We start from the raw sequence: 20,091 nt of genomic DNA, 5'->3' as shown, positions 1-20,091 counted from the left end.
AGAAGTGGCTTTCATCTGAATATACCGCTGACGGATGTCTCACCCATGCACAGGGTGATAACAAGCGGTTTCTTAACCATTTATCCCGTACAGCAAGAGATCATTACGTCTCAGTGAGTAACATTAATCGGCTGGTTTATTTTGCTCCAAGGAAACACTATTTAAATCTGGACACCTTTATGGTCACAAACGCTAATTACATCAGTTTACAGGACTTCCTTTTCATTTAAACTGTCTGATATGGAATTAATGTGAGAGATTAACCCTATCTTACAGAGACAGGTTCTCCTGCATATTAGTGTCCCTTTCACTTATTTATACACTTTATGTGTGAACTATAAGGTATAATACCTCAGTTATATGCTCTGTGTAGTGTTGTGTCTTTTAATCAGTTTGTTATTGGTTTTATGTTAATAAATTGTGTTTTTATCAACATCACTGGTACCGTGCGCCTACTTGGTGATTTTGTTTTAGTTGTTTCACTTTCAGGAGGCCGGCTACCTCCTTACCAAGTGGCTGCCATTACCAGTGCTATATTTGCACGACCCTGTTCAGCGCCTAAAAACCTTTTTTCTGTTTACCCGGAAACGAGCTCCGGGACCGGATCGCGGCCGAAACGGGACCCGCAGCTGTTCCCCCTCCTGCCTGAACTCACCCACACAGAGTCTCCTGCCTACATAAGACCCTCAGGTACCTTTTGGAAGTGGGGAAGCGCCCTCTCTGTTTGCTGTGGACGCAGTTGCTGAGTGAAATCCCCTGCCTGTGCTCCCGGCGGCGGCCATCTTGGTACACCCTGGTCTGTGAGTATAGGAGATCTCCACTGTACCAGACCCTGACTCACGGCCCGAGCCCCCCATCTCCTTCAATTGCCTTACCTCCCCCCTCCAGTGTGCCTGCATACCTACCCCCCTGAGGCCCTGCGCAGGTGTGACTAGAACCTGCGACCTAACTGCCCTGCGGCCTCCCAGAGCTCCAGTGCTGCGTCCTCCGATTATAGCTCCTACCTGCCGGAGACCTATAGCCGGCGCGGGGGATTGGGGACTCTCTGCCTCTACCTGCTGCCGCTTGCACCTGGTGGGAAGCGGGCCCGCTGAATTTCACAGCTCACTACAGCGCTGCAAGAGCCTGCACTTCTACCTCCCGCAGGATTTCCATATACTTCCCCCTACCTTACGGCCCTTCTTTCTACTGGAAGCTGGAGTTTGTATATTATCTGCTGCCCCTCGGAGAGCTCAGTACGGGAAAGTGGCCTAAATCACCTACGTCTTTGACCACATTTTCAAGCTAACCGCCCTGCGACCTTGTGGGTTCCTGAAGGGGAAACCCTCCATAATGTGAGTGCGGCACACTCCCTCCACCGCCACTTCTGATTACCTAATTAACATGTATTACCTGCCAATGTGACTGAGTGCTCCTGTTTCACACATATCTTCTGTTCGGTCCCAGTTCTGTTGATACGCCTCTTCTCAATATCTGGATACCTCCCCGACGCTGAGGAATGCCTCCAAAAAAGAACAAGGACCAGGTGCCTCCCAAAATCTCTTCCCCCCCCCCCCCTTCCCCTCCCCAGAAACCCCTCCAAATTTCCCCCTTACAAAGCTCCCTCTCTCCGTCTACCATACCGGATCCTGGGATGGCGAATCTCCTGCTCCCTAATCTCACAGTTTCAGGAGTTGACTGCGAATCTGATGCTCCCTTGACAGTGAAATCCCTCTGCCAAATTTTGGCTGCTTTCAAGTCGGAACTCTCTAAAGACCTGACCTCTGCTGTCCGTGAGGTTAAGACCGAGCTGGTAGCAATAGGGAACAGAACCGACCATCTGGAACGCAAGGTTGAAGAACTGGTCACATCCCATAATGAGCTAATCTCCTCCCATGATCTTCAGCAACGGTCGCTGGACCAGTTTAAGTCAAAGCTGGCAGATATGGAGGATAGATCGCGAAGAAATAACATTAAGATCAGGGGCATACCGGACTCGGTCACCAACTTTGAGCTAGAACCCTATGCCACAGCTCTATTCAAAAAACTCCTCCCCGCTGCGGACTCTGCAGAGCTCCTGATTGACCGCATCCACCGCCTTCCCAGACCACGCACCGTTTCTTCTGACCTCCCCAAAGATATCCTCCTCCGTGTCCATTACTTTCCCATTAAGGAACGTATTATGAGAGCCGCTAGAGAATCCAAAAATTCAGATACCTTAGGGGGTCTTCAAATTTTTCATGACTTCTCTGCTGCCACCATTGCAAAGAGGCGTGCCTTTGCACCCATCACTCTCGCCCTCAGATCACAAGACATCGTGTACCGCTGGGGATTCCCTGTTAAATTGATCATCACCTACGAAGATTCCACCTACATCGTATCCTCCTTAGATGCGAGAGTTAAACTGTTGTCGGACTGGGACATTACCGTTCAGAAGTCAGCTGCTCCGCCTCGTGCTACTGCTGTTCGTCATGACTGGTCTAATACCTGAGCTATGTAATAGTTGTGTTGGGTCCTTCCAATTGCTCTATGGCCCTCTGAGGCTTTAGACCCCTTCCCCTCTACTGAGATGGGAAGCCCTTTGATGATTCTACTCACTTCATTTGTCTTTTTTTATCCAGGTTTCTGTGTTTTTTTTTTCTTTCTTGTTTTTCATTGGTTATTCTATAATGCTTCTAGTTGTTACTCAGATTTGCTTTATTTGCTTAGGGGCGCTACTATGTCTTAATAATGTTTCCCGATGGCCTCGTGCTCTCGCCCCCTACGCTCTTATGCATGTTTTTGCACATGATTTATTATACATGTTTGAATTTTTTCCAGTTGCTCTGATGAAGTGGCGGTGTCTGCTCCGTCAGCCCGCCTCCAACTTTTTCCATACTACTGCAAGTTACCACATTTTTGTTCTCCCTCCCCTGCAGTAGTCATGCAGGTCCAATATACCAGATCTCTTTTCTCTTTTTGTTTTTATTTCCCTAATCCCTGGTTTAGACACTTGCCCTTCTCCCTCCCGAGCTCCAGAGTCCTCACTGCTCCTCATTTACTATGGTACTCCGATTTTTTTTGCAAGCTTCCTCCTATAAGGCTTTGTATAGATTTCCTTTTTTCATTTCTGACATGTATTTCCAATGTTGAATCTTCTCTCACTTAATGTTAAGGGACTGAACTCGCCTAACAAGCGCAGATTAGCACTCTCTTTCTTCCAACAACAAAAAGCTGATGTCATCGCGCTACAAGAAACTCATTTTACCTCTGCTAACACTCCCCTTTTTAAAAACAGCAACTTTCCCGTACGATACTTTGCAAACGGCCCGTTCAAACGTAATGGGGTGGCTATCCTGTTTAGTAAACATGTTTCCTTTGTCCTCCACTCTCAGATCTCTGACAAAAGTGGCCAATACCTGATTTTAACAGGCCTACTTGACGACAAACCTGCTACGCTGGTTTGCCTATATGCCCCCAACTCTAACCAAGTACCATTTTTGCGCAAACTGTTCCTCACAATTCGTAAATCGCTTAAAGGTTCCCTGGTCATACTGGGGGATCATAATTTAGTTTTAGACCCGAAATTAGATATATCTCGTTTTCCCTCCCACCCCATCCCATCTGCTCAATCTGGCCCCTCCCTGGCCTTCCGCAATTTGCTCACAGAATTTGATCTATACGATATATGGAGAACCCATAATCCCACGGGTCGGGAATATACATTTCATTCCTCAGTTCACAACTCCTATTCCAGAATAGATCTGATTCTGTGTGATAAATGGTCGCTACAGAGGACTAGAGATATAGATATCCTTCCAATCACCTGGTCCGATCACGCCCCCATCCTCTGGAAATGGAACCTTCATGACACCCAGCACCCTTTGCGACAGTGGCGCCTTTATCCTTACCTCCTTAACAACCCCCTGTCTAAGAAACTTATCCTTGACTCCATACACTCTTATTTAGCTACTAATTCCCCTCTAGACACCTCTACTGTGAACCATTGGTGTGCCTTTAAAGCGGTTACTCGTGGCGCGGCTATTCAAGCTGGTGCCACTCTCAAAAAAACAAGCCCTCCAATTGCAGTCGAAACTAGAAAGTGAACTGATTGACCTTGAAGCAGAGAATATAGCTAATCCTTCTAGACTTCTTAAAAAGGAAATATCTAATGTACGTAGTAGAGATGTGCACTTGAAATTTTTCGGGTTTTGGTTTTGGGTTCGGTTCCGCGGCCGTGTTTTGGGTTCGACCGCGTTTTGGCAAAACCTCACCGAATTTTTTTTGTCGGATTCGGGTGTGTTTTGGATTCGGGTGTTTTTTTCAAAAAAACCCTAAAAAACAGCTTAAATCATAGAATTTGGGGGTCATTTTGATCCCAAAGTATTATTAACCTCAATAACCATTATTTCCACTCATTTTCAGTCTATTCTGAATACCTCACACCTCACAATATTATTTTTAGTCCTAAAATTTGCACCGAGGTCGCTGGATGACTAAGCTAAGCGACCCTAGTGGCCGACACAAACACCGGGCCCATCTAGGAGTGGCACTGCAGTGTCACGCAGGATGGCCCTTCCAAAAAACACTCCCCAAACAGCACATGACGCAAAGAAAAAAAGAGGCGCAATGAGGTAGCTGTGTGAGTAAGATAAGCGACCCTAGTGGCCGACACAAACACCGGGCCCATCTAGGAGTGGCACTGCAGTGTCACGCAGGATGGCCCTTCCAAAAAACACTCCCCAAACAGCACATGACGCAAAGAAAAAAAGAGGCGCAATGAGGTAGCTGTGTGAGTAAGATAAGCGACCCTAGTGGCCGACACAAACACCGGGCCCATCTAGGAGTGGCACTGCAGTGTCACGCAGGATGGCCCTTCCAAAAAACACTCCCCAAACAGCACATGACGCAAAGAAAAAAAGAGGCGCAATGAGGTAGCTGTGTGAGTAAGATAAGCGACCCTAGTGGCCGACACAAACACCGGGCCCATCTAGGAGTGGCACTGCAGTGTCACGCAGGATGGCCCTTCCAAAAAACACTCCCCAAACAGCACATGACGCAAAGAAAAAAAGAGGCGCAGTGAGGTAGCTGTGTGAGTAAGATAAGCGACCCTAGTGGCCGACACAAACACCGGGCCCATCTAGGAGTGGCACTGCAGTGTCACGCAGGATGGCCCTTCCAAAAAACACTCCCCAAACAGCACATGACGCAAAGAAAAAAAGAGGCGCAATGAAGTAGCTGTGTGAGTAAGATAAGCGACCCTAGTGGCCGACACAAACACCGGGCCCATCTAGGAGTGGCACTGCAGTGTCACGCAGGATGGCCCTTCCAAAAAACACTCCCCAAACAGCACATGACGCAAAGAAAAAAAGAGGCGCAATGAGGTAGCTGTGTGAGTAAGATAAGCGACCCTAGTGGCCGACACAAACACCGGGCCCATCTAGGAGTGGCACTGCAGTGTCACGCAGGATGGCCCTTCCAAAAAACACTCCCCAAACAGCACATGACGCAAAGAAAAATTAAAGAAAAAAGAGGTGCAAGATGGAATTGTCCTTGGGCCCTCCCACCCACCCTTATGTTGTATAAACAGGACATGCACACTTTAACCAACCCATCATTTCAGTGACAGGGTCTGCCACACGACTGTGACTGAAATGACGGGTTGGTTTGGACCCCCACCAAAAAAGAAGCAATTAATCTCTCCTTGCACAAACTGGCTCTACAGAGGCCAGATGTCCACCTCATCATCATCCTCCGATATATCACCGTGTACATCCCCCTCCTCACAGATTATCAATTCGTCCCCACTGGAATCCACCATCTCAGCTCCCTGTGTACTTTGTGGAGGCAATTGCTGCTGGTCAATGTCTCCACGGAGGAATTGATTATAATTCATTTTAATGAACATCATCTTCTCCACATTTTCTGGAAGTAACCTCGTACGCCGATTGCTGACAAGGTGAGCGGCGGCACTAAACACTCTTTCGGAGTACACACTTGTGGGAGGGCAACTTAGGTAGAATAAAGCCAGTTTGTGCAAGGGCCTCCAAATTGCCTCTTTTTCCTGCCAGTATAAGTACGGACTGTGTGACGTGCCTACTTGGATGCGGTCACTCATATAATCCTCCACCATTCTTTCAATGGGGAGAGAATCATATGCAGTGACAGTAGACGACATGTCCGTAATCGTTGACAGGTCCTTCAGTCCGGACCAGATGTCAGCATCAGCAGTCGCTCCAGACTGCCCTGCATCACCGCCAGCGGGTGGGCTCGGAATTCTGAGCCTTTTCCTCGCACCCCCAGTTGCGGGAGAATGTGAAGGAGGAGATGTTGACAGGTCGCGTTCCGCTTGACTTGACAATTTTCTCACCAGCAGGTCTTTGAACCCCAGCAGACTTGTGTCTGCCGGAAAGAGAGATCCAAGGTAGGTTTTAAATCTAGGATCGAGCACGGTGGCCAAAATGTAGTGCTCTGATTTCAACAGATTAACCACCCGTGAATCCTTGTTAAGCGAATTAAGGGCTCCATCCACAAGTCCCGCATGCCTAGCGGAATCGCTCCGTGTTAGCTCCTCCTTCAATGTCTCCAGCTTCTTCTGCAAAAGCCTGATGAGGGGAATGACCTGACTCAGGCTGGCAGTGTCTGAACTGACTTCACGTGTGGCAAGTTCAAAGGGCAGCAGAACCTTGCACAACGTTGAAATCATTCTCCACTGCGCTTGAGACAGGTGCATTCCACCTCCTATATCGTGCTGAATTGTATAGGCTTGAATGGCCTTTTGCTGCTCCTCCAACCTCTGAAGCATATATAGGGTTGAATTCCACCTCGTTACCACTTCTTGCTTCAGATGATGGCAGGGCAGGTTCAGGCGTTTTTGGTGTTGCTCCAGTCTTCTGTACATGGTGCCTGTACGCCGAAAGTGTCCCGCAATTCTTCTGGCCACCGACAGCATCTCTTGCACGCCCCTGTCGTTTTTTTAAAAATTCTGCACCACCAAATTCAAGGTATGTGCAAAACATGGGACGTGCTGGAATTTGCCCAGATTTAATGCGCACACAATATTGCTGGCGTTGTCCGATGCCACAAATCCACAGGAGAGTCCAATTGGGGTAAGCCATTCCGCGATGATCTTCCTCAGTTGCCGTAAGAGGTTTTCAGCTGTGTGCGTATTCTGGAAACCGGTGATACAAAGCGTAGCCTGCCTAGGAAAGAGTTGGCGTTTGCGAGATGCTGCTACTGGTGCCGCCGCTGCTGTTCTTGCGGCGGGAGTCCATACATCTACCCAGTGGGCTGTCACAGTCATATAGTCCTGACCCTGCCCTGCTCCACTTGTCCACATGTCCGTGGTTAAGTGGACATTGGGTACAGCTGCATTTTTTAGGACACTGGTGACTCTTTTTCTGAGGTCTGTGTACATTTTCGGTATCGCCTGCCTAGAGAAATGGAACCTAGATGGTATTTGGTACCGGGGACACAGTACCTCCAACAAGTCTCTAGGTGGCTCTGCAGTAATGATGGATACCGGAACCACGTTTCTCACCACCCAGGATGCCAAGGCCTCAGTTATCCGCTTTGCAGCAGGATGACTGCTGTGATATTTCATCTTCCTCGCAAAGGACTGTTGGACAGTCAATTGCTTGGTGGAAGTGGTAAAAGTGGGCTTACGAGTATGACTTTCCCTCTGGGATGACCATCGACTCCCAGCAGCAACAACAGCAGCGCCAGCAGCAGTAGGCGTTACACGCAAGGATGCATCAGAGGAATCCCAGGCAGGAGAGGACTCGTCAGAATTGCCAGTGACATGGCCTGCAGGACTATTGGCATTCCTGGGGAAGGAGGAAATTGACACTGAGGGAGTTGGTGGGGTGGTTTGCGTGAGCTTGGTTACAAGAGGAAGGGATTTACTGGTCAGTGGACTGCTTCCGCTGTCGCCCAAAGTTTTTGAACTTGTCACTGACTTATTATGAATGCGCTGCAGGTGACGTATAAGGGAGGATGTTCCGAGGTGGTTAACGTCCTTACCCCTACTTATTACAGCTTGACAAAGGCAACACACGGCTTGACAAATGTTGTCCGCATTTCTGTTGAAATACTTCCACACCGAAGAGCTGATTTTTTTGGTATTTTCACCAGGCATGTCAACGGCCATATTCCTCCCACGGACAACAGGTGTCTCCCCGGGTGCCTGACTTAAACAAACCACCTCACCATCAGAATCCTCCTTGTCAATTTCCTCCCCAGCGCCAGCAACACCCATATCCTCCTCATCCTGGTGTACTTCAACACTGACATCTTCAATCTGACTATCAGGAACTGTACTGCGGGTGCTCCTTCCAGCACTTGCAGGGGGCGTGCAAATGGTGGAAGGCGCATGCTCTTCACGTCCAGTGTTGGGAAGGTCAGGCATCGCAACCGACACAATTAGACTCTCCTTGTGGATTTGGGATTTCGAAGAACGCACAGTTCTTTGCGGTGCTTTTGCCAGCTTGAGTCTTTTCATTTTTCTAGCAAGAGGCTGAGTGCTTCCATCCTCATGTGAAGCTGAACCACTAGCCATGAACATAGGCCAGGGCCTCAGCCGTTCCTTGCCACTCCGTGTGGTAAATGGCATATTGGCAAGTTTACGCTTCTCCTCCGACAATTTTATTTTAGATTTTGGAGTCCTTTTTTTACTGATATTTGGTGTTTTGGATTTTACATGCTCTGTACTATGACATTGGGCATCGGCCTTGGCAGACGACGTTGCTGGCATTTCATCGTCTCGGCCATGACTAGTGGCAGCAGCTTCAGCATGAGGTGGAAGTGGATCTTGATCTTTCCCTAATTTTGGAACCTCAACATTTTTGTTCTCCATATTTTAATAGGCACAACTAAAAGGCACCTCAGGTAAACAATGGAGATGGATGGATACTAGTATACTTATGGATGGACGAGCGACTGCCGACACAGAGGTAGCTACAGCCGTGGACTACCGTACTGTGTCTGCTGCTAATATAGACTGGATGATAATGAGATGAAATCAATATATATATAATATCACTAGTACTGCAGCCGGACAGGTATATAATATATATTTATTATGTAATGACTGATGACGGACCTGCTGGACACTGTCAGCTCAGCAGCACCGCAGACTGCTACAGTAAGCTACTATAGTAGTATGTATAAAGAAGAAAAAAAAAAAAACTACGGGTAGGTGGTATACACTTATGGATGGACCAGCGACTGCCGACACAGAGGTAGCTACAGCCGTGGACTACCGTACTGTGTCTGCTGCTAATATAGACTGGATGATAATGAGATGAAATCAATATATATAATATCACTAGTACTGCAGCCGGACAGGTATATAATATATATTTATTATGTAATGACTGATGACGGACCTGCTGGACACTGTCAGCTCAGCAGCACCGCAGACTGCTACAGTAAGCTACTATAGTAGTATGTATAAAGAAGAAAGGGAAAAAAAACCCACGGGTAGCTGGTATACAATTATGGATGGACCAGCGACTGCCGACACAGAGGTAGCTACAGCCGTGGACTACCGTACTGTGTCTGCTGCTAATATAGACTGGATGATAATGAGATGAAATCAATATATATATATATATATAATATCACACTAGTACTGCAGCCGGACAGGTAGATATATTTATTATGTAATGACTGATGACGGACCTGCTGGACACTGTCAGCTCAGCAGCACCGCAGACTGCTACAGTTAGCTACTATAGTAGTATGTATAAAGAAGAAAGAAAAAGAAAAAAACCACGGGTAGGTGGTATACAATTATGGATGGACCAGCGACTGCCGACACAGAGGTAGCTACAGCCGTGGACTACCGTACTGTGTCTGCTGCTAATATAGACTGGATGATAATGAGATGAAATCAATATATATGTAATATCACTAGTACTGCAGCCGGACAGGTATATAATATATATTTATTATGTAATGACTGATGACGGACCTGCTGGACACTGTCAGCTCAGCAGCACCGCAGACTGCTACAGTAAGCTACTATAGTAGTATGTATAAAGAAGAAGAAAGAAAAAAAAAAACGGGTAGGTGGTATACAATATTATATATATATTATATACAATTATATATATATATTATATATATTAAACTGGTGGTGATTATTAAACTGGTGGTCAGGTCACTGGTCACACTATCAGCAACTTGCAAGTAGTACTCCTAAGCAGGCAATCACAATATATATTATACTGGTGGTCAGTGTGGTCACAATGGCAGTGTGGCACTCTGGCAGCAAGTCCTGCTCTCAGACTCTAACTGCTCCCCACTGTCAGTGTCTCCCCCACAAGTCAGATATACATTATACAGTCACACTATCTATCTATCTATCACTTCAGCAAGTAGTAGTACTCCTCCTAAAGTACTCCTCCTAATGCTCCCCAAAATTACTACTGTGTCTCTCTCTACTCTAGTCTCACTCTCTTCTCTATAAACGGAGAGAACGCCAGCCACGTCCTCTCCCTATGAATCTCAATGCACGTGTGAAAATGGCGGCGACGCGCGGCTCCTTATATAGAATCCGAGTCTCGCGATAGAATCCGAGCCTCGCGAGAATCCGACAGCGGGATGATGACGTTCGGGCGCGCTCGGGTTAACCGAGCAAGGCGGGAAGATCCGAGTCGCTTGGCCCCGTGTAAAAAAAACTGAAGTTCGGGCGGGTTCGGATTCCGAGGAACCGAACCCGCTCATCTCTAGTACGTAGTCGTCTCCAACAACTACTACTTGCTCGTACCCAATCGGCATTGAATAGGATGAGGCAAAATTTTTATCTTCTTGGGAATAAATCTGGTAGACTGCTAGCCCGCAAACTACGAGCCCAGCAGGCTAGAAACAAAATCAAATTCCTCTACTCCCCCTCAAAACAAAAGGTATTAAACCCTAAGGATATAACAAACCTGTTTGCACAATACTATGCCAAACTTTATAACTTGCTGGCTGACTCCTCAACCCACCAACCCACTCCTCTCTCTATCTCTTCTTTCCTAGATGATCTTCCCTTTCCCACTCTCACTCGAGCAGTGACCCTCCCGCCAGAACTCTTAGAAGCACGTATAGTTACCATTCCCAAGCCTGGCAAGGATCCGGCCTACGTACACAACTATCGACCTATAGCACTGCTAAACTGCGACATTAAACTGTATGCCAAATTGATTGCGACCCGGGTTAACCAATTTCTTCCATTGCTGGTGCACCCGGACCAAACAGGTTTTGTACCTGGGAGACAAGCGTCAGATAATACACGCAGAGTCTTTAACTTGATCGACTCACTCTCAAATGGTCAGGGCCTTCTCTTGCTGTCCCTGGACGCTGAGAAGGCCTTCGATAGATTGAATTGGACATATATGCATGAGGTTCTTCTTCGTTTTGGCTTTAGAGATTGTATCTTGTCCTCTGTTTTGGCGCTATATAGTTCCCCCACGGCCCGGGTGCTCAGCAATGGATTCCTTTCCGACTCCTTTCCAATCACCAACGGTACCAGACAAGGGTGTCCTCTCTCCCCCCTAATTTTTGTTTTATCAATTGAACCTCTAGCCATCTCAATCCGGAATAATCCCCATTTTCCAGCATTGCAATTTGGATCTTCCCAACACAAATTAAGCCTCTTCGCTGATGATGTTCTCCTCTTTATTTCTGATCCTGTCACCACCCTCCCTCTCTTACACTCTACGTTAGATGCATACAGCCAGGCTTCTTACTATAAGCACAATACCACTAAGACGGACGCCTTACCCATCAACCTTTCCCACTCCTTGCCAGCCCTCCAATCATCCTTCCCATATAATTGGCAGAATCATATGATTAAATACCTTGGTATTAACATCCCGACCCATACTCCCGATGTTTTCACTGCCAATCTTTCCCCTCTAATAGAGACGCTTGAGGCCCTGGCGAAATCCTGGGTCTCCTATGAGGTCTCCTGGCTAGGCCGTATGGCTGCATTTAAAATGTCTCTTCTCCCCAAACTAATGTTCTTGTTCCGCACAATACCATATAACTTTCCTAAGAAGGCCGTCCGGATCTGCTCCTCTATAATGCTTAGATATGTTTGGTCCTCGAAGCCGCCTTCCCTGGCACATTCTAAAATAGCTCTACCTAAAGCACTACTAGGAGGTCTATATCTTCCTAACATCTCCCTATATCAAGAAGCCTGCCTCCTGGCTTCTCTTAAACACTATTTCAATGTTAACACCCACTTAGGTTGGGTGGACCTTGAGCAGACTCGAGCCCATCCGCTCCCTCTTGCAGATCTATTCCGCATACCCAAAACGCTCCGACCCACCTTCCCACACCTGCTTCCATCCACACAAGCTGCGCTAACGTCCTGGGACAGGCTACCTGCCACTCAACGGAACCCTACCTTCTGTTTCACTCAGATCTCTGTCACTACACTTACAAAGATGATACCACATCTGAACCTCTCTAAATGGAAACACACAGGTATTTCATGTTTAAGTGCTCTACTTGATGGACTTTCTCTGTTGCCCTTTCCTGCTCTCCAACTTAAGTTCTCCTTACCCGCTTCAGAACTGTTCCACTACTTGCAAATTGCACATTGGTGGAGATCGATTCCCAATACCGTGTTGTCATCGGACACGACCTCACAACTGATTTTCTCCCGTCTCTCCTTAAATAAATCTAGAGGTGATATCACGTTCTGGTATAAACTACTGATTACTCCTATTTCCCCCTCCAAATCTAACGCACAATTGAAATGGGAATCGGATTTGGGCAGAACGTTATCTCCGACTGATTGGCAAACAGTCTTCTTAGCCTCCCACTCCATGTCCCGTTGCTTGAACCATACCGAGATGCACATAAAACTAATCCACAGAATATATTTGACCCCGACCGACTGCACAGATTTTGGCCCTCCTGCAGTAATAAATGTTGGAGGCTGTGCAGCTCTGTGGGACACATCTTCCACATATTTTGGTCCTGTCCACACCTTCTTGAATATTGGTCTGCAGTTTTTGACCTGATTAATAGAGTTCTCGATACTCGCCTAACCCCGGACCCTGCCCTCGCGTTATTACACATTGTTCCCTCCTCTGTCCCCCCCCTCTAGCAGATATGTATTAGGTCACATTTTAATTGCCGCTCGCTCTATCCTGGCCCAACTCTGGAAACAACCTGCGCCCCCTACCTTACTAAAAGTAATCCACAAAACAAACCACCACTTCCGTATGGAAACTGAATATATCCCTCCCATCGATAGCACACCCTCTCCTAGGAAAAATTGGTCTCTATGGCAACAGTTTATTACAGGTGACGAGGGCTCCCATTACTTTCGCAACCCCTCCCCCAGTGACCCCCCCTCAAGCTAACTTAATAGAACAACCGAACAGTGTGTAAAGAGGTGCTGTGCCAGCCCATTGAGACTCCTCCTCAAATTATTTTAGACCGACACTGCTTCCTTCTCATATTAGGGACTTGATGGGCCCTCTGCGCATTCCTCCATACTTTCCTCCTCTTTCTCTCTCTTTAACCTCTCTGTGCTGGAATTTATGTTTACCTATGTGTCACTATTGGTGCTCTCTCCCTCTGCGTACCACAATTTTCTGATCTATGCTATTCCATCGGTGCCTGAAGGGTGTATTCTGTCCCACTATTTCTTGAGAAGTTTCTCCTGTTTCCTCTCTAGCCCGTGAGAGTACATGCTCTCTACATTCACTGGACGCTCCCTACCCTCCCCCCCCTCCTGTACCCCTCCTTTTTATTTCGGTTTTACTGTATACCTAGATACTATGTTATATGATGTACTACTCTTCCCCTTTTCTTTTTTCTGTACCCCATAAAAATTGATGTTTTTCCTCAATAAAAATTCTTGAAGTTAAAAAAAAAATACGAAGTAAATGTTTTTAATGATTTTAAATTCCAGTTTTACTCGCTGTGTAGAATTGCATCCAAAAACAGGTATATCAAACTATATAGCTTGCAAAAAAAATACAAAACTCAATATTTTATTATTGTTTTTTAAAGCTATTAATAATTACAGACAAGTGTTGCACATTACTGCCCACAGTAAGATATTAATGACTGAAAACTAACAGAGTGCTTCTCTATGCATGCAGAAATAACACACTGTGGGGCAGATGTATTAACCTGGAGAAGGCATAAGGAAGTGAGAACCCAGTGATAAATGCAAGGTGATAAACGTGCCAGCCAATCAGCTCCAATTTGTAAATTAACAGTTAGGAGCTGATTGGCTGGTGCATTTATCACCTTGCATTTATCGCTGGTTTATGACTTCCTTATGCCTTCTCCAGGTTAATACATCTGCCCCACTAGGTGAAATGCGCCTTTCCTTCTTCAGTGGTCTAATAAAGCCTATTTGGATCACACCAACCCAACATTTCTAGGCTTTGTCAAGCTTCTTGTTTATATTACATTAACTAACATATCACAATTTGTATCACAAGAGATCGAGCAGCTTGCATTACAGTGATGGCTATGGCGCGTATTTTACCCAGAAACAGCCACCTGGGACTCACGTTTAGAAGATGAGCGGGCCCCACAGGATGCGCTCATCTGGATCTGTGTGGCATCGCGCTGGCCAGTCAGAAGACACAGGAGGTGCAATGTGTATAATGTGCTCTGCCTGGTGCAATGTGTATAAGTGCACTACCTGGTGCAAAGTGTAGAACATGCTCTATCTGGCACAATATGTATAATGTGCTCTACCTGGCGCAGTGTGTATAGGAGGTTCTACCTGGTGCAGTGTGTATAAGCTGCACTACTGTGTGGTGTAATGTGAACTGCCACTATTATGTGGCCACGCACCTTCCCCACAAAGCCACTGCCCTAAATTTTTTCTGTGCGCCATCGGCGCGCACTGTCAATGCTTTGGCATGTACGAAGGGGAGCACCAATTCGCTTTCTGTCTTAGGGCACCAAAATGTCTAGTTGCAGCTCTGGTGCGGGGTGTCCTGCATGCTACACAGCCCATCAGCATTGTCACCACATCCTTCCCCTTGAAACACTTTGTAGTGTCCAAATCAAGTCTGAATTTTTATATTTTTATGATTAATAAGATTAATAAAAACCTTCATTCCGATAGGACCCAGAAAAGGACAGGTAGGACCCCAATTTTTAAAAGTGAGGGGTCCCTGGGATCCACTTTTTTTGGGACTCTGCGCGATCACTGCATTACTGTAATCACTGAAGGGGCAATTACTGGAGCAAGGTAATTCATGCACAATGATGTGGTCTTTGGTAAAATGGCTGATGATGAATATGATCGCTGTACCTGAAACCTGCCTCTTGCATCATACCAGCCATGTTGATTTTATGTGAGAAGTAATTTTGCCACACGTTTGGTGGTGGTGCACAATGCTATGATCCAGTCTGTGGCCCCAGTGTGATGTCCTCGTCTAATGGTGGGCGGTCCACTCTGATATCTAGTGGATAGTGGGCTGGATTGCAGCAGTTGATGGACTGTGTAGTTTGGATGCCCCTGATATGCACTAATTCTGTGAAACAATAACATGACTATAGCTAAAATAACCTATGAGATGGATACATCTGACAGGAGGAGGTGCAGTGGACACTATTTCTGCTTTTCAGTTTTTCCCCAATATTCCACATAGCAGATGGATTATTTTTCTTTCCCTTGCTGATGCTTACGAGAGATTACTTAAGCAGGAGCCTGACAAGGGGGTATTTTGCAACAATGATGGTTGCCCTCATTTCCACCTATGCCCAGGCTGAAGGTTTAGTGGACCCATGACATACAGACTGATAAAGAGAGATTATTGCTGTGACTTTGGCCCTCCTGGACATCTTAGTGTCACGGGGAGGACTGAGTGGTCACAGTTTCTGCACCCACATTCTCTGGTGTAACTTAGATGCAGGCCAGCGAAGCTCTGTAGAGCATCAGGTATCCAGAAGCTGATCATGTATGATCTTGGAGCCAATTGTTTTTAACTTGAATGTAAGTTTTCAATAACACTTTTATTTATATAAAGTAGATCGCATTAATTTTGCTGCACCTGTGGTTTCCCTTATTTGGTGACAATGCAGTTTCCTGTTGCAAAAATCTTTAACTGTGTATAACACATGCAAGATTTGCTTGTGCTGCATTACGTTTTACAGGGAAGCCTTGTCTAGCATGTGTTGAGCGTGCATCCACCTTTCCTGGAGCATCCTTAAATGGATTAACTTTGTTGTACACAAATTCCTGTTGTCAATCTGGACACAAGCAGTCCTGGGAGCAGCCTTCATAGCCCAAGGCAAGTTCCTCTAGAATAACAATCAATGAAGTTATACTTTAGGGATTCTGAATAAGCAGTTATGAGACTCTCAGGTGTTGGCAAACCTTCCTGTCTACCAACTGAGCCTTGGAGTAGATGGTGGTGTGTGTCCTCACCTATAATCCTATCAGTCCAGACCCTGGAAAGCCCTGGGCTAATTATAAACCGGTCTTTAGTCCTCCTGAGCCTTGTTGTTTTTGAACATCCACTTCATCATGATGTAGCAGATATATTTTTCCAGGATTAAATTCCTTGAACCTCTTTCAAGGAATCCTCAAGTGCACTGGATGTCCAGCAGTGCACCAAGTTGGGACGCCCAGAACAGTTCACAGTGACACCTGTTATGGGCATTCGGGCACAGATACCCATAACTTAAATGTAACTTTTAGATAAGGTTGTAAAGGTTTGTATTTCAGTTTGCAAATATAATTGTTATCAAAGTTTTCTATCCAATATACTCGTACTACATCATTTTTATTTATAACTTCGTATTGCAGGTGTATCTCCCATGTGTTCTGCAAACCAAGAAGAGATATGTGGGTTATATGTATGAAAGTCTTGATCAGAAGGATCCAGTTTTCGATGCAAAGGGGATAGAGACAGTGCGAAGAGATGCCTGTCCTGCTGTCAGTAAGGTAAGTGGAACAGAATACTAAGCACTGTTATTTGCTACTAAAGACCAGTGATTCTTTTGTACCTCACTAAATTTGTAATTATATTACATTCTTACAAAATATTTCAAAGTGGACTTTAAAGTGATTTTACATAATTAAACCTCTGCAAAACAGTCCTATGTAATTCAGGAAACCAGGAGAGATGTGGGGCGAGCTGTGCTGTGGTTTTTGTGGGCAGATGACTGGTAATGGCATATTAAGCTGCTGTTGCTAATATGGGTTTTATCCAATTTAGACAAAGTATAGGCGTACACGTTAGAGCTAAGGTATAAATCAGGCATTCCCAACCTCGGTTCTCAAGGCACACTAACTGCAGGTTTTAATGATATCCAGGCTTGAGCACGGGTGACTTATTAGTACCTCAGTTATTTTGATATAACTATCTGTGCTAAAACCTGGACATCATTAAAACCTGCACTGTTAGTATGCCTTGAGGTTGGGAATGCCTAAATCTAAATACAGTGTGTGCAGAAAAGATTGTTCAGAAAGTAAAAGCATATGATGAACTCTGTATGCTGGTTAGGCTGACTCAGCCGTCTGTGTTATCTGCATAGGAGTGCTAACTGAGTGCAGAGCAGTGGAGTCAAATCTTGGGATTTATCATTTTTCTTATTTAATTGAGCACTTCAACACACACATTGCAATACATAAGCATAATATAGAAGGGTAATAAACAAAAAAACCCTGAAAGAATGTCTAAAATTCAATAAAATAACTAATGAAGTTCAGCATATAAGTCTTCTGTCACGGTTCCATAGTTTTTGATAGACTGTTTATTGAATTGCAGTAGTTAAAATAATAATACTAATGACGACGCCTCTGTTTCATGTAATTGTCCTGTCTGAGTGCAATCATCCCCAATTTAGTTAAGAAAAGTTCTTTTGGCAGAAAGAGAGTCTGGTGCTTACCCTTCCATTGGACCTGGTAAATGTGCCAGAAAACCATGTACTGGAGGTGATTATGGGAGGTACAGTCTCCATTCTTGTAACAGGTAATGCAGTGTGCTTGTGAGCCTGTTGCCTGCAGCTTTGGTGGTTGTGTAGGCTGCGGCTCCTATGTGTTGAGTTGGTAAAGTAGAGGTATGGGAAAGTGGCTAATCTTAACCCCTACTATTTGAATACCAGCCCTATTTGACCCACCCAGCAGTTTCATCAAACCATGACCACTATAACGTTTTTACTACAATTTTGTTATTAGTTGTTCTCTTAATACACACTTCCATAGCTATAAAAAAACGAAACACTGATGTAGCTTTCCTGTGCATCTGTCAGATGTTAAACTGCAGCGAGAGCTTCTGGCAATCCAGCAGCTTCCTCATATTCGTTGGGACTTGTGGTTCCACATTGAAATACCATCTGGGATTTTGTTATAGTGTTCATTGGGACTTTGAGCTGAAAAATCCTGAGAGTGGTTGTACAATTATTCCTGCCTCAGCATGACTAGCCTTGTTTTCTAAGGGTTAAACATCATGGTAATATTATATGTATTTATTATAGTGAACCTGGTATTTTATAACTGCCATTAAATTATTATTACTATTATTTTTAACGTGTCTTGACATTTACCAGTGTTACACAGTTTACGAAGCACAGTTCCACAATTTTTTTCTTTTGAGATGGACACCTTTGCTTTCTGATGGTTCAAAGTATACAAACTTTGCTTCATTCTATCGGACATCATAACAAAATTTCTCTGACGTCCTAGTGGATGCTGGGGACTCCGTCAGGACCATGGGGATATAGCGGCTCCGCAGGAGACAGGGCACAATAATGAAAGCTTTAGGATCAGGTGGTGTGCACTGGCTCCTCCCCCTATGACCCTCCTCCAAGCCTCAGTTAGATTTTTGTGCCCGACGAGAAGGGTGCAATCTAGGTGGCTCTCCTGAGCTGCTTAGAATAAAAGTGTAAGTTAGGTTTTTTATTTTCAGTGAGTCCTGCTGGCAACAGGCTCACTGCTACGAGGGACTTAGGGGAGAGAAGAAAACTCACCTGCGTGCAGGATGGATTTGCTTCTTAGGCTACTGGACACCATTAGCTCCAGAGGGAGTCGGAACACAGGTCTCACCCTGGGGTTCGTCCCGGAGCCGTGCCGCCGACCCCCCTTGCAGATGCCGAAGTTGAAGAGGTCCAGAGGTTCAGAAACAGGCGGCAGAAGACTTTGTCTTCATAAGGTAGCGCACAGCACTGCAGCTGTGCGCCATTGTTGTCAGCACACTTCACCAACAGTCACCAACTGTCACTGAGGGTGCAGGGCGCTGGGGGGGGCGCCCTGGGCAGCAATGTATAATACCTTTTTATGGCTAAAATACATCACATATAGCCCTTGAGGCTATATGGATGTATTTAACCCCTGCCAGATCTCACAAACTCCGGGAGAAGAGCCCGCCGAAAAGGGGGCGGGGCCTATTCTCCTCAGCACACGGCGCCATTTTCCTGCTCAGCTCTGCTGTGAGGAAGGCTCCCAGGCTCTCCCCTGCACTGCACTACAGAAACAGGGTTAAAACAGAGAGGGGGGGCACTTATTTGGCGATATGATTACATATATAAAAATGCTATAAGGGAAAACACTTGTATAAGGGGTTGTCCCTGTATAATTATAGCGTTTTTGGTGTGTGCTGGCAAACTCTCCCTCTGTCTCCCCAAAGGGCTAGTGGGGTCCTGTCCTCTGTCAGAGCATTCCCTGTGTGTGTGCTGTGTGTCGGTACGTGTGTGTCGACATGTAGGAGGACGATGTTGGTGAGGAGGCGGAGCAAATTGCCTGTATTGGTGATGTCACTCTCTAGGGAGTCGACACTGGAATGGATGGCTTATTTAGGAATTACGTGATAATGTCAACACGCTGCAAGGTCGGTTGACGACATGAGACGGCCGGCAAACAAATTAGTACCTGTCCAGGCGTCTCAGACACCGTCAGGGGCTTGTAAAAACGCCCATTTACCTCAGTCGGTCGACACAGACACAGACACGGACACTGACTCCAGTGTCGTCGGTGAAGAAACAAACGTATTTTCCTTTAGGGCCACACGTTTCATGTTAAGGGCAATGAAGGAGGTGTTACATATTTCTGATACTACAAGTACCACAAATAAGGGTATTATGTAGGGTGTGAATAAACTACTTGTAGTTTTTCCTGAATCAGATAAATTAAATGAAGTGTGTGATGATACGTGG

At 45.8% G+C, this 20,091-nt stretch overlaps 1 protein-coding gene across 2 annotated transcripts in view; it reads left to right on the top strand.

Annotated features, from left to right (window-relative positions):
• Window positions 1-20,091, top strand: part of REV3L (REV3 like, DNA directed polymerase zeta catalytic subunit) — a 372,405-nt gene that overhangs the window by 291,765 nt on the left and 60,549 nt on the right. The window contains exon 28 of one of the 2 annotated variants that reach the window (XM_063917144.1): window positions 16,745-16,882. In XM_063917144.1, the coding sequence (XP_063773214.1) occupies window positions 16,745-16,882 (138 nt within the window). Of the gene's footprint in view, window positions 1-10,983; window positions 11,141-16,744; window positions 16,883-20,091 lie in introns of those variants that run through there. The other variant, XM_063917145.1, reaches the window with a different exon arrangement.

This window comes from Pseudophryne corroboree, chromosome 4 (genome assembly GCF_028390025.1).
Source record: "Pseudophryne corroboree isolate aPseCor3 chromosome 4, aPseCor3.hap2, whole genome shotgun sequence".
NCBI classification, from domain to species: Eukaryota; Metazoa; Chordata; class Amphibia; order Anura; family Myobatrachidae; genus Pseudophryne; species Pseudophryne corroboree.
Note: the sequence above shows the minus strand (reverse complement) of the source record. Positions and strands in the feature narration are given on the sequence as shown.